We start from the raw sequence: 14,098 nt of genomic DNA on the forward strand, positions 1-14,098 counted from the left end.
GCTGAAAGGAGCTGGTGTTGTGGTACAGTGGTTAAGCTGCCCCTCATGATGCTGGCGTCCCCATGAGTGCTGGCTCCTGTCCTAGTTGCTTCACTTCTGATCCAACTCCCTGCTGACTGCCTGGGAAATCAGTGGAATATGGTCCAAGTACTTGGGCTTCTGCACCCATTTCGGAGCCCCAGATGGAGTTCCAGGATCCTGGCTTTGGCCTGGCCCAGACAGGGCTGTTGCGGCCATGTGGGGAATCAATCAGCAGATAGAAGCTCTCTCCCTTTTCTTTTGTTGCTCTGCCTTGTGAAACAAATTTATATACATAACAAATATATGTGTGTGTATGTCTATCTATCTATCTATGCAATGTCAGCCCTTTCTGTGCCTCTCTGCTCAATTATTGTTGTCAAATACTAATCATAAGCAGGGACTCTAAAATGGAAGTCAAATCAAGCAGAAATCTAATTTGTTCCTCCCTTTTTTTCAGAGTCCTGTTCTCCCCAAAGCCAAAAGGCAGAGAAGGCCATATGTATTTGCATCCCCACCACGACTTGACTGTTATGGGATAATTGCAATTTCATCCATCCTTCCATTGCAACTGTAAAACTTATGTACCTTTATTTATTTATTTTTTTAAGATTTATTTATTTACTTGAAAGGCAGAGTGACAAAGAAAGATGTCCATTTGGTGTTTCACTCTCCAAATGACTCCAATAGCCAGGTCTAAGCCAGGCCAAGCCCATGAGCCTGGATCTCCTTCTGGGTCTCCCATGTGGGTGGTAAGGGCCCAAGTGCTTAGGACAACATCCAGTGTCTTGCCAGGTGCATTGGCAGGACATTGGATCAGAAGCAGTGCAGGTGGTACGCAAACCAGGTACTCTGCTATGAGGTGTGGGCATCTAAAATGGCAGGTCAACTCACTGCATCACAACACTAGCCTAAAATTAAGGTAACTTTAACTCTAAAGACAGAATACTGAAATTATCAATGAAGTAGAAATCATGCGTCAATGAAGATGAGAGCTTTGGACAACAAATACCTACTTTTCTTCTAATATGCCTTCTATGTGAGAGACTCGGAGAGAGGTCTGGCCCAGCCCCAGGTGTTACAGATACTTAGGAAGTGAACCAGCAGAGAGGTCTGTCTCTGTCAAATAAACAAACCTTTAAAAAGAAACAAAAGGGCCTCCATAAAAGAGTCATAGTACAGGAGTTTTGGGAACCAGTGTTGGCTGTTCAGCTCTTAGCTTGGGGTGGTTGCAAAGGAACTCCCCTTGTCTCTGTGGCTGACATTTCACTTTGAAGGGACACACCCTCACAAGCGAGGTGCACCAGACAGCAGAACTGCCAAATCCCTTTCCCAAGAGGAAGGCTTTCCGATATCTTCTGGTGAGGCAGGTGGTAGGTGGCTACTCTGGTGAACCTCTTCCTCAAAGAAAGTCTCAGAACAAACTAAACTGGGTGCCTTACAGGGACACCACCTGAGCTCCCACCGAACTTGGCTTTGGAGATACTCTCAAAGAACCTAGAGCTGGGCTTGGGGATTGGGATGTTGGACAACAAAGATTTGGGGGTTGGGACCAGGTCCTTACCAAAGCAATGGCTTACACAGAACTCAGACTGCTTAAATATTTATCACCCGGCACTTCCTTACCTGTGGTCACCACCTCTCAGGGACCATAAAAGTAAAGAGCTGCCTCATCAGGCTCAGCTCCTGGTTGTCAGGCAGGCAGGTTGCTTAGTTCAGTCTCTTTATTAGGAACCTATAAGCTCATGCTAGCTCTCAGAATTGCACCTCTCTCTTGAGAAAGGGCAGAGGGACATTCTGCTCCTACTGCTCCTGTCAGAGCTCTGGAGTTCACATACGCACGGCCTGAGTAGTCATGACTGCCAGTGCTGTGGAATCTGCAGTGCACTGCGGGTCCTGCTAAGGTAACAATACTACTAGTCTTTTTTTTTTTTTTTTAAGTTTGCTAATTTTATTTGAAAGGAAGAGCAACAGAGAGAGATTATCCATCTGCTGGTTCACTCCCAAAATGGCCACAATAGTCAGGATGAGCCAGGCCAAAGCCAGGAACTCTATATCCAGTTTTTTACATAGGTGGCAGGACCCAAGTACTTGAGCCATCATCTGCTGCCTCCAAGGGTGCACAGTAGCAGAAAGCTGAAGAGGAGATGAAACCTGACCCCAAGTACTCTGATACAGGATGTGGGTGTTGCAAGCAATGGCTTAACCTGCTGCACCACAACACCTACCGCATTGTTAAGTGTTTTAATGTCAGCCCCTGGCATTGTATCTGTACAGTTTCAATAAATTTCTGCAATGAAGAAAATGGCTATTCCCTACCTCCCAATTTTCTTACTGGATTCCATATATTTGGCAATGCTCCTTACATTGTAATTGACCTCCAGGTGGTTGCTTTTCATGCTTCTTCAGCTGTTTACTAAAGAGAATGGACATTCAGAATGAAATGGTGTCTGTGAGAGAACAGTAACTAGAGAATGAAGGAAGAAAGGGGCCTAAAGGTAGCACTCTATCCATAAACACTATTTGAGAAACACCTCTATAACAAAGTTCTAATTGCCAGCCAGTGTTCCACAGAAGCGGAAACTGTACACATTCCTTTAAGACTTTGAAATAAGATATAAAATGAAAGAAATGGAGGTCATTAGTCTTATGGGAGTGAGAAATTGGAGCCTCAGTTTACAGGTAGAAAAGGTATTTGACGATTTTGAACTCTGTATCCCATAAGCTGCCACTGAATTGTGGTAAACTTTTCTTCTAGACAATGACATGATTACTACCTTGGCAGTGTTGCAAGCTTGTCACTACTGCTGGAGAGTACTGGTGCAGCATTTCTACTGACAGTTTATGTACATCCAGGAGAACATAAAAATCCTGCAATGTAGGTGTCCCTTGCTATCTACACAAAATAAGTTCAAGGAACACTTTGGATACTAAAATCCATCTCGAGATTATTTCTAATTCCTAACACAATATTAGTGTTATGTAAAATTGCTATGCTCCATTGTTTACGGCATGATGACACAAAGAAAAGTTTTTACATGTTCAATACAGATGTACATTATTCCCAAATATTTTCGATCCACAGTTGGTTGAATCTATGGATGTAGAACTAGTGGATAATGAAGGGCTGTTTGTGCAAACATCCGATGTGGGACGATAAACCCATGAAGGGTAAAATACAAAACTAAATATAATAGCTTCTCTTACCTCTTAATTCTGTTCACTTCTGATTCCAGATATATTCGTGTAAATCTGCTTATTCTCCATGAACTAAACTAAGTCCAAAATTTGTAATAAATAGATGTGTCATAGGGCAGTAAAAATTAAAAGTTGCTTTTAAGTTCTGAGGTTAAAGAACAACTGAAGTTTTCCAAATGTCCATCAGAATTTATCATCCATTATGCTCTTTCTCAAATCAGAGTACCTAGCGAGGAAGTTTGAAGGAGGCATTTGATTTCTTATTGGATACGCAGACTCCAGAATCTAAACAGAAAATATGCAAAGACAGTAAGTCAACTTGTGACATACCAGGGATACATGAATATTCAGGGCTCCACACTACTATATAATGCTGCATTTCTTGATTTTATTCGAAACAGTGCATATTTTTAGCATTTTATGGTAGGATTTTACACTTGTCATTTACACAAATTACAAGGTTCTGCTTCAAGTCTTTAAAAAAATTCTAAAAATTCAGCCCATGTGCAGCACAAGAATATGCAAAACTACTTTACATTATACACACTTTTTATCAAAGGAGATACAAAATTCTGGCTTGTAGTTTTAGACAAATACAAGAAGCTTCAAACTAGACACAAAGGGTTAACATTAATTTTCAAATATTAAGTCTGCACTTTTGTGTTGTATTTCTCTGAGATGTGAATACCAAATTCCTAAGAGATTTTATGTTTTCCTTTTTGAGGGAAAACTGACAAATTTCCCAAAAACAAGTCCCTCCCCATCAGTTTAATCTTTTTACCATTCTATTGCCCTTCCCTTAGTGCCAGACACTTGCATCATTTTATAAAGTCAGGAGTGGGCCACTTTTAGTTTTAGCTAACTCCTCTCCTGCAAAACTCTAAACAGTCATAAGCTGATGCAAATGCTTCCACTGAATTTCATTTAACATGATTTAACACCTGGTAATCTAACAACCATTGGGCAATTTGTTAAAAGGAGTGAGAGAGAAAGTCTCTGAAAAAGCACATTTGGTTGGTGACAAATTAGGGGCCTTAAGATCAAGCTGTCTGATGCTAAGAGAACTTTAAACTCTTCAAAATAGAACCTGCCCACTAACTGCCTGAGGGACTTCTCTGATATTTGTGCATAGATACTCTTTTGTCAGCAAGTTGGAGGCAATATTTTATATCTTCTTTCTAAAGGGTCATGAAAAGGCAAACAGGAAGTTTTCTGCACTTTTAAAAGATAGTTTTCTATCACTGGCATTCATTTTAGACTAACCATTTTCTGATACTTAATTGTGTGTGTATATATATTTATATGCATATTTAAAAGAATTATCCATCTCTCAGAATCAATATACAGCCAACTCTTGATTATCTATGAGAACATAAGTGACATTTACTATCAGCAAATTTCACCCTAACATAAATAATCACCTTTTTCAGACTGATTTCATTCTTGTACATCCTATGTAAACTACAGCCAATCAAGATCAAGTTATAATGCCACTGTTGTTTACTTTCTTTAACCCATACTGGAGAAGTGAGCAAACTCTGCTGGGGCTTGGAGATGAGCCCCATGTACTCTGGGAACAGATGTCATTTTGAGTACGAGGAGGGAAACATTTTAAGCTCCTCGGGCAGCAGACCTTGCAGAGTGCCTTGATTATGTTCTTTGAGTTCATGATTATCACAAAATTGAAAACCTGAGGCAGTCACTGTTTTATATAGATAATTGAGAGTTGACTGTAATCATGTTTATGACTTTAGCCCTTTCACATGAAAAACTTCACAAGAAAATATGATAAAAAGATTAAAAGACTGCCATATGACATCTAGAAGCATTTATTTTATGCAAAAAACTTAAATATGATTGTGTACACCAAAATGTACACATTACCTATGCTGAACAATGCCGAGAAACATAATATAGTGATGCAACAGTTGTCTTCTAAAATAAAAAACATTAAAACTGAGCCCAGACCAGCAGACAAAAACCAAAAACAAAACACTTATTTCCCAATAACACAATGCTGAAAATTGACAGGGAGCCTGAACACCTCCAACTTCCCTTTACAAAGCTGCCAAAGTCCAACTATTTAAAAAATTGACTTTTTTTTAATATCAGTAATAAAAATCTGGTGACAAACATTATAAAACCAAATGCTGGGCAGTCTTTACTCCTTAAAAATTCCAAGTATTCCAACATAACCACAGGAGTAAAAACTGTTTTAAAGTGATACGCTTCAGGAAACAAACAAATATGTACACTTATTGAAAATTATATTAACCTAAATTGGAGGAGAAATCAAAATATGAAGTGTTTACTACTTGCAAATCAATAATAATTTTAATTATTTTCTCACTCTGATAAAAATCAGAAAGCAACATTTATAAAATTGCCACCACATCACTTTTCATAGCAGGGAACTGAAATCTGTACATCTCATTTTTGCAGAAAAGTAGGCAGGCAGAAAGAATTATACATAAAGTTTCCAAAAGGAAAAACAAAGAAATATTTCATCTGATCTCTCTTCTTCTAAAAAATTAATTCAGTAGACTTCTTTTTTTTTCTTGTGTAACATGGGAATTCCTGGCTCTAAAATGGATGAATTTTCAGTGTCAGTGTAAGGATATCTTGTTACTTTCTTTAAAATAAAAACTGCAGCATGGAAATTAATGGTGCATTATGCGTTTAAACTCCAGATATGCAGGAACTGGAACCAAATGTTAAGCAATTTGCTTAATTATTGACTTTTCATAAGAAAAGTCCAGGGGACAGGGTAGAATAGAGTTGCTTTTAGCCTCTCTTTCAAGAGTTTCTGCTGTACATTTCCATCAAAGGATTTGTGGTCATGTGAAAAGGAAGTCATAGTTTCTTTCAGTTTTCAAGGCAGAAAGTGTGTATTAAGTGAACTTCATTCTCTATTCAGACATGTAGAATCCAAGTTTTTGCAGAAGCTGGGGCATGCTTCAGTTTGGCCTTCATTTTCTCCCTTTGCATATGAGTTTTCTTTTTACCTTAGGGACAGAAGTATAATGCAAAGTTAGAAAAGATGTAGACAGGATAAAAACCAAACCAGAATTATTTTATTCCTACAGTTGTTATCTAAAATCTTATTGTTTTCATTTTTTTCAACTGGAACTTCACTTGGTTTAAGAAATAATTTATATAAAAACAAAACATTGAACAAGGTTTTGTTTTCATCTTAGAATTAAATTAACCCCAAAGTGTGTATCTTTACATGTTAAACATCATAGCTCAGGAGCACTGTGATATAATCATTAGCACCATCCATCCATCCATCCATCCCTAGCTTTTTCGTCTTCCCAACTGAAACCGTACACCCACTGGAAATCAAGGCCCATTCCTCGAAACTCCAAGTGATCAAGTTCCTGTCAATCACCATTTTATTTCCTGTCTCCATGATTTTGACTATTCCAGGTACCTTACCTAAATGGAATTATCTAGTAGTGGTCCCTTTTGGGACCACTTAGTATAATGTCTGTCGTTAAGATTCCTCCATGTTGTAGTATTTCAGAATTTTATTTGCTTTATAAGTAATTTTCAAAATAATGCTTTATTATTTTATCCTATCAATCAGCAGAATTGACAAGCTGAGGAAGCATACTCTTTGAAGGTAAGAACCTATGCATTTTGGATACTTTAGGATTGTCAATACCCAGCAGGGTGCTAGGACCAGTAAGTCCTTTTGTCAAAATCATGAAAAAGTAGTAAAAGGAGCAAATATGAGCTATAATACTTTTTTGTAAGCAATACTACAATGCTGATTTTCTGGAGTAAGTCAATTTTTCTGAAGAGCTTATCCAGATTGCAAGCCACAGTCACAACACCGGAGTGTGAGGGCAGAGTTGTACATAGGTCCATGAAAAAAGGAAAGACAAAAGGAGACTTGGGAAAAAGTTGTAGGATGCACTTTTAGGTTTTGTTTTTTTTTTTTTTTTTTTTTTTTTGACAGGCAGAGTGGACAGTGAGAGAGAGAGACAGAGAGAGAAAGGTCTTCCTTTGCCGCTGGTTCACCCTCCAATGGCCGCCGCTGCAGCCGGCGCACCGCGCTGATCCTGGCAGGAGCCAGGAGCCAGGTGCTTTTCCTGGTCTCCCATGGGGTGCAGGGCCCAAGCACCTGGGCCATCCTCCACTGCACTCCCTGGCCATAGCAGAGAGCTGGCCTGGAAGAGGGGCAACCGGGACAGAATCCGGCGCCCCAACCGGGACTAGAACCCGGTGTGCCGGCGCCGCAAGGTGGAGGATTAGCCTATTGAGCCACGGCGCCGGCTACTTTTAGGTTTTGTTAGTCATGAATTGGTACTCAACAACTCAATCACAAGTTTCTGAAATACCTGTGCAAAATGTTTGATATATTCTAAATTCACACAGTATAACATTATCACACACATAAAAATCTTACCATCCATCTTCACTGAGAGTAAGAGCATCACAGAATTAGGTATTTTGAATAACAAACTACTTATTGATGTACTAACTGGCATACTTAAGACATATAAGGTGAGGTGCCCTTAGTTCTTTTTTTTGTTGTTGTTGTTGTTAAAAGATTTATTTATTTGAAAGGAAGAAGCAGAGAGAGAGAGAGAGAGAGGGAGACACTGAGAGAGGGAGAGAGAAAAAGGTCTTTCATCTGCTGGTTTACTCCCCAAATGCCAAATGGCCGCCAATGGTGGGAGCTGGGTCGATCTGAAGCCAAGAGCTTCTTCGGGGTCTCCCATGTGGATGCAGGGGCCCAAGCGATGGGCCATTTTCTACTACTTTCCTAGGCCACAGCAGAGAGCTGGATCGGAAGTAGAGCAGCTGAGACTCGAACCAGCGCCCATATGGGATGCTGGAACTGCAGGCAGTGGCTTTATTCATTATGCCAACAGCCCAGGCCACCTTTTTTTTTTCCCCCAAAGATTTATTTATTTCAAAGTCAGAGAGAGAGAGAAAGAGAGAATCCTCCATTTGCTAGGGCAGAGCCAGGAACCTCTTCTGGGTCTCCCACTTGGGTGCAGGGTCCTAAGAACTTAGGGCATCCTCTGCTGCCTCCCCAGGCACTTTAGCAGGGAGCTGGATGGGAAGCTGATTAGCCAGGACTCAAACCGGCATCCGCATGGAATGGCAGTGTTATAGGTGTTGGCTTAACCCACTATGCCACAGAGCTGGACCCCTGCCTTTAGCTCTGAAAAAGAGACTTTATAGGAATTTTTTTTTTTAATTTTAAAGATTAATTTATTTACTTGAAAGTCAGAGTTACACAGAGAGAGAAAGAGAGGCAGAGAGAAAGAGAGAATGGTCTTCCATTCACTGGTTCACTCCCCAATTGACCACAACCCGATCTGAAGCCAGGAGCTTCTTCCAGGTCTCCCATGTAGGTACAGGGGCCCAAGGACTTGGGCCGTCCTCTACTGCTTTTGCAGACAATAGCAGAGATAAAACTTTAAAAATAGGCAGGTGTTGGGGCCGGCACTGTGGCTCACTTGGTTAATCCTCCGCCTGCAGCGCCAGCATCCCATATGGGCACTGGGTTCTAGTCCTGGTTGCTCCTCTTCCAGTCCAGCTCTCTGCTGTGGCCCGGGAGTGCAGTGGAGGAGAGGGCCCAAGTGCTTGGGCACCTGTACCCACATGGGAGACCAGGAAAAAGCACCTGGCTCCTGGCTTCGGATCAGCATGGCTCCGGCCATAGCGGTCATTTGGGGGGTGAACCAACGGAAGGAAGACCTTTGTCTCTCTCTTTCACTGTCTAACTGTATCTGTCAAATAAAAAAATAAAAATAAAGTATAAAATAATAAAAAAAAATAGGCAGCTGTTTAGTTTAGCAGTTAAGATGGCTGAATCCTGCATTGGAGCATAGGGCTCTGTCTCCTGACCCCAGCTTCCTACCAATGCAGACTATAGGAGGAGAAGTGATGGCTCTAGTAATTGGGTTCCTGTTACCAACATGGGAGTCAGATTGAATTTGTAGCTTCCTACTTTTAAGTTCCCTTATCACTATGAGCATTTGGGGCAATGAACCAATAGAAGAAAGCTCTCTCTGCTCCCCCTCTCAAATAAAAATAGAAAGAAAAAACCTTTAGAGAGTTTTGGCAACCTCCAGGAAAATATTCAATTTTTGTATATTTGAAAACATATATTAGGCCGGCGCTGCGGCTCACTAGGCTAATCCTCTGCCTTGCGGCACCGGCACACCCGGTTCTAGTCCCGGTTGGGGTGCCGGATTCTGTCCCGCTTGCCCCTCTTCCAGGCCAGCTCTCTGCTGTGGCCAGGGAGTGCAGTGGAGGATGGCCCAAGTGCTTGGGCCCTGCACCCCATGGGAGACCAGGAGAAGCACCTGGCTCCTGCCATCGGATCAGCGCAGTGCGCCCGCCGCAGCGCGCCGGCCGCGGCGGCCATTGGAGGGTGAACCAACGGCAAAGGAAGACCTTTCTGTCTCTCTCTCTCTCTCACTGTCCACTCTGCCTGTCAAAAAAAACAAACAAACAAAAACAAATAAACAAAAAAAAACAAACCATATATTAGGCTGTAAAGGCCACTAGAATTTAAAATAATAATAATTACTGAGCACTTTCTGTATAAGAAGCATGTTGCTAAAATGTTTTATAGTTATTGATTCATTTAATTCTTAGAATATTCAATCTTTAAAAATTATTTATTTTGTTTGTTTGGAAGGCAAAGTGACAGACAGAAAAACAAAGATATCTTCTATCCGCTGGTTCACTCCCCACATGGTCGCAATGGCTCAGGCTGGAGTAGGCTCAAGTCAGGGACTTTCTTGAAACTTCACCTTAGTTTTCTACATGGGTGGCAGGGACCCAAGTCATCGGGCCATTTTTCGCTGCTTTTGTCAGTTGTATTAGCAGGAAGCTGGATAGAAAGCAGAACAGCCAGGACTTGAACTGGTGTTCTGATATGGGATGTGGAGCTGCAGGAGGTCGTTAACCCCCTGAGCCACAATACGGGGCCATTACCGTTAATGAAGAAAAGGAAGCAGAGGATGAATATATTGTTCAGGGCAAAGGTCTAGGATTGAGGAAAAAAGTCATGTCAGGTTTGACCAAATTTTGGCTTTCATTACTATACCTATCAGTAGAAATAGAAACAAATAAGAACAACACATCAGTACTCAAAGCAGGTTTTGATTTCTTGGACCTAATTCTACAAGATGTTGTAGAAAGAGAATCAGAAGTATTTACATAAAGAAATTTAATAGTCTTAGATTTCTGAATTTCATAAATGGTATATTTTATTTTTTAAGATTTATTTATTTGACAGGCAGAGTTACAGACAGCTAGAGGCAGAGAGAGAGAGAGAGAGAGACAAACAGAGGTCTTCCATAGGCTGGTTCACTCCCCAAATGGCTGCAGTGGTCGGAGCTGGGTCAATCTAAAGCTAGGAGCCAGAGCTTCTTCCGGGTCTCCCACACGGGTGCAGTGCCCAAGCACCCAGGCCATCTTCCACTGCTTTCCAAGGCCTTAGCAGAGAGCTGGATTGGAAGTGGAGCAGCCGGGACTCAAAGCAGCAGCCACATGAGATGCCTGCACTGTAGGCAGCGGCTTTACCCACTATGCCACAGTGTGGGCCCCCGTGGTAATATTTTAAATGTACCTACACATGCTTGTGTGACTCTGTACTTTATAAAAATCCTGAAGCAAGTCAGAGGGGGTAAACTGAGCTGATCAAAGCCAGGACTCATTTCTAGAAGCAGCTCAGATGCTTACAGTCTAATTCAGCAGATAAGTTAGGTATATAAGGAAACAATAAGGGCACACAGGTAAGATCTATAAAGTGGGGCCGGCATCGCAGCTCACTTGGCTAATCCTCCATCTGTGGCGCCGGCACTCTGGGTTCTAGTCCCGATTGGGCTGCCGGATTCTGTCCCGGTTGCTCCTCTTCCAGTCCAGCTCTCTGCTGTGGCCTGGGAAGTCAGTGGAGGATGGCCCGAGTGCTTGGACCCCTGCACCCACATGGGAGACTAGGAGGAAGCACCTGGCTTCTGGCTTCAGATCGGTGCAGCGTGCTGGCCATGGCAACCTTTTGTGGGGATGAACCAATGGAAGGAAGACCTTTGTCTCTCTCTTTCTCACTGTCTGTCAAATAAATTTAAAAAAAAAAATCTATAAAGTGACTCCTCTGGCCAAGTACAGATCTCCACACTGTGGAAAATCCAACCAAGACTGATCAGAGATGAGCAGCTACAATGCTGTTTCACTGGGAAGGGTGGAAGTGGATACCTTCTTGATCTATATTAGAATGAACTACAACAAGGGGCTGGTGCTGTAATGCAGCAGGGTAAGCTGCTGCATGTGACACTGGTATTACATCCTGCATTGCCAGCTGGAGTCCTGGCTACATCACTTCCATTCCAGCTACCTGCTAAAGCACCTGGGAAAGCCGTGGAAAGTGGCCCCTGCCATGCACATGGAAGACCTGAGTAGAATTTCAGGTACCTGGCTTCAGACTGGCCCAGTCCCAGCTGTTGTGGCCATTTTAGAAGTGAACCAGCACACTAGAGCCGGCGCCGTGGCTCAATAGGCTAATCCTCCACCTTGCGGCGCCGGCACACCGGGTTCTAGTCCCGGTTGGGGCGCCGGATTCTGTCCCGGTTGCCCCTCTTCCAGGCCAGCTCTCTGCTATGGCCAGGGAGTGCAGTGGAGGATGGCCCAGGTGCTTGGGCCCTGCACCCCATGGGAGACCAGGAAAAAGCACCTGGCTCCTGGCTCCTGCCAGGATCAGCGCGGTGCGCCGGCTGCAGCGGCGGCCATTGGAGGGTGAACCAACGGCAAAGGAAGACCTTTCTCTCTCTGTCTCTCTCTCTCTCACTGTCCACTCTGCCTGTCAAAAAAAAAAAAAAAAAAAAAAAAAAAAAAAAAAAAAAGAAGTGAACCAGCACACTAAAGATCTCCTTTTCCCTCTCTCACTCTGCCTTCCCAGTAAAAATAAATGAATCTTTAAAAATTTAACAAGAATTAAAGAGCAAAATCTACTTATTCTGGTTTCATGAATACCTTCTACATTCCAAGATTCTGTATCCAAATGATAGCTCTTTGCATTATGTAAAATCCAAACAAAAGATAATATTCTCCTTACTAATAAACAGAAACACCACAATACTACCTCTTAAATAAAACTTAGCCAAAGGAAAAAGGGGATTCTTTTGATGCCTTAAAAGTGGAGGTTATGAGGGGCACGTGTTGTGGCCCAGTGGGTTAAGTCACTGCTTGCGATGCCTACTCCCAGACCAAGTACTCTGCGCCACCGGCCCAGCTTCCTGATGACGTGCCGGGCTGGCAGTGGATGATGGCCAGGATGCTTGGGTTATGGCCACCCACATAGGAGACCCCAAGAATTCATGGCTCAGACCTGGCCTAGCCATAGCTATTGCAGGCATTGGTGGAGGGGGTAGTAGGGCAGAGGCACAGAGATCAACCAGCAGCTGGAAACTCTCTTCCTTTCTCTGTCACTCTGCCTTTCAACTAAATACATAAAATAGAGCTAATGAGATAAATACTTTATAATCTTTGCAAGGGATACCAAGCTCACTTTCACTCCCAAATAGCTAAGTGTTGGGAGGCAGTGACTGACTTATAAGAGAAAATGCATAAATTCAAACGTTAGGAAAAATGGTGTACATTACCTTTGTAAATCAATTTGTCTCTCTGCTGGTACAGCCTTTTTGGCTACATCTTGCAGTTTGGGTGCTTTGGCATTACCTGCTTCCAAGCCCCCAGGGCTCTCCTGACTGCCTGCGGCTCTCTTCCTTCCTTTGCTAGCAGGTTTATTTACATCATCATTTTTGGTTGCGTTGCCCTGAGATTCAGACTTGGGTCGACGTCCTCTCCTGGGTTTGGCTGGGGCAGGTGGCCCTGATTCATCTTCTTTCTCATCTGGTTTTTGCTGGATGTTCTCAGCACCGGCTGCTGGTACCGCTCTTTTCTTTCCCCGGTCACTGCTGATGTTGCCCTGGGTAGCCTGATCGGAATTAATTTCCTAAAATAGCACAAAACAACTTCATAAACACAAATTCCTTAAATATCAACGATCTCTACTAGAAAAAACATTCTGTAAGTATTTTAAAGGACTTGGGATTTCAGGACTTACGGTTGATTGCTTACATTCCATTAGGAAAGTAAACTGCTTGAGGGAAGAGCCTGTGTCTGGGGCCTCAGCAGTGGTACGTATACTATGTTCAATATATACTGATTATCATCAAAGGTAGTACATTTAAAATAAAGAAAATTTACTAGGTTTTGCTATTATAATCCCATGCCAAAAGAAAAATTCCTTTTTATTGAAGCTATTCTAAATTTATCACTTTTCAAAGGAGAAGTATTTTTCTTAATTCAAAGTGCTATTTTCTTTCTCCCTGATGGATCTAAGTATAATAATCTTTGTAGTGGGCCGGCGCCGCGGCTCACTAGGCTAATCCTCCGCCTAGCGGCGCCGGCACACCGGGTTCTAGTCCCGGTTGGGGCGCCGGATTCTGTCCCAGTTGCCCCTCTTCCAGGCCAGCTCTCTGCTGTGGCCAGGGAGTGCAGTGGAGGATGGCCCAGGTGCTTGGGCCCTGCACCCCATGGGAGACCAGGAAAAGCACCTGGCTCCTGCCATCGGATCAGCGCAGTGCGCCAGCTGCGGCAGCCATTGGAGGGTGAACCAACGGCAAAGGAAGACCTTTCTCTCTGTCTCTCTCTCTCACTGTCCACTCTGCCTGTCAAAAAAAAAAAAAAAAAAAAAAAAAAAAAAAAAAAAAAAACCCACACTTTGTAGTGCTGTGACATGAAGATCTTTAACTTCTCATTACATTCATTCATTCAAACTTTTGTCTCTTTTTACTATAACAATCACTAACTTGTATTCTATACATTTTCTTTGTGACCTTTATATGGA

The 14,098-nt window shown here is 42.5% G+C and overlaps 1 protein-coding gene across 4 annotated transcripts in view; it reads right to left on the bottom strand.

Moving 5' to 3' along the window:
- Positions 1-3,584: 3,584 nt before the first annotated feature.
- The window catches only part of PDS5A (PDS5 cohesin associated factor A), a 135,528-nt gene continuing 125,014 nt past the window's right edge, over positions 3,585-14,098 (bottom strand). For all 4 annotated transcript variants that reach the window (XM_008275183.4, XM_070068127.1, XM_008275201.4 and 1 more), the window contains 2 exons: positions 12,849-13,201; positions 3,585-6,221 (listed from right to left, as the gene is read on the bottom strand). In XM_008275183.4, coding sequence (XP_008273405.1) covers positions 6,218-6,221; positions 12,849-13,201 — 357 coding nt within the window. In that variant the 3' untranslated portion in view covers positions 3,585-6,217. The remainder of the gene's footprint in view (positions 6,222-12,848; positions 13,202-14,098) is intronic.

Source organism: Oryctolagus cuniculus, chromosome 2, assembly GCF_964237555.1.
Source record: "Oryctolagus cuniculus chromosome 2, mOryCun1.1, whole genome shotgun sequence".
Taxonomy (NCBI): Eukaryota; Metazoa; Chordata; class Mammalia; order Lagomorpha; family Leporidae; genus Oryctolagus; species Oryctolagus cuniculus.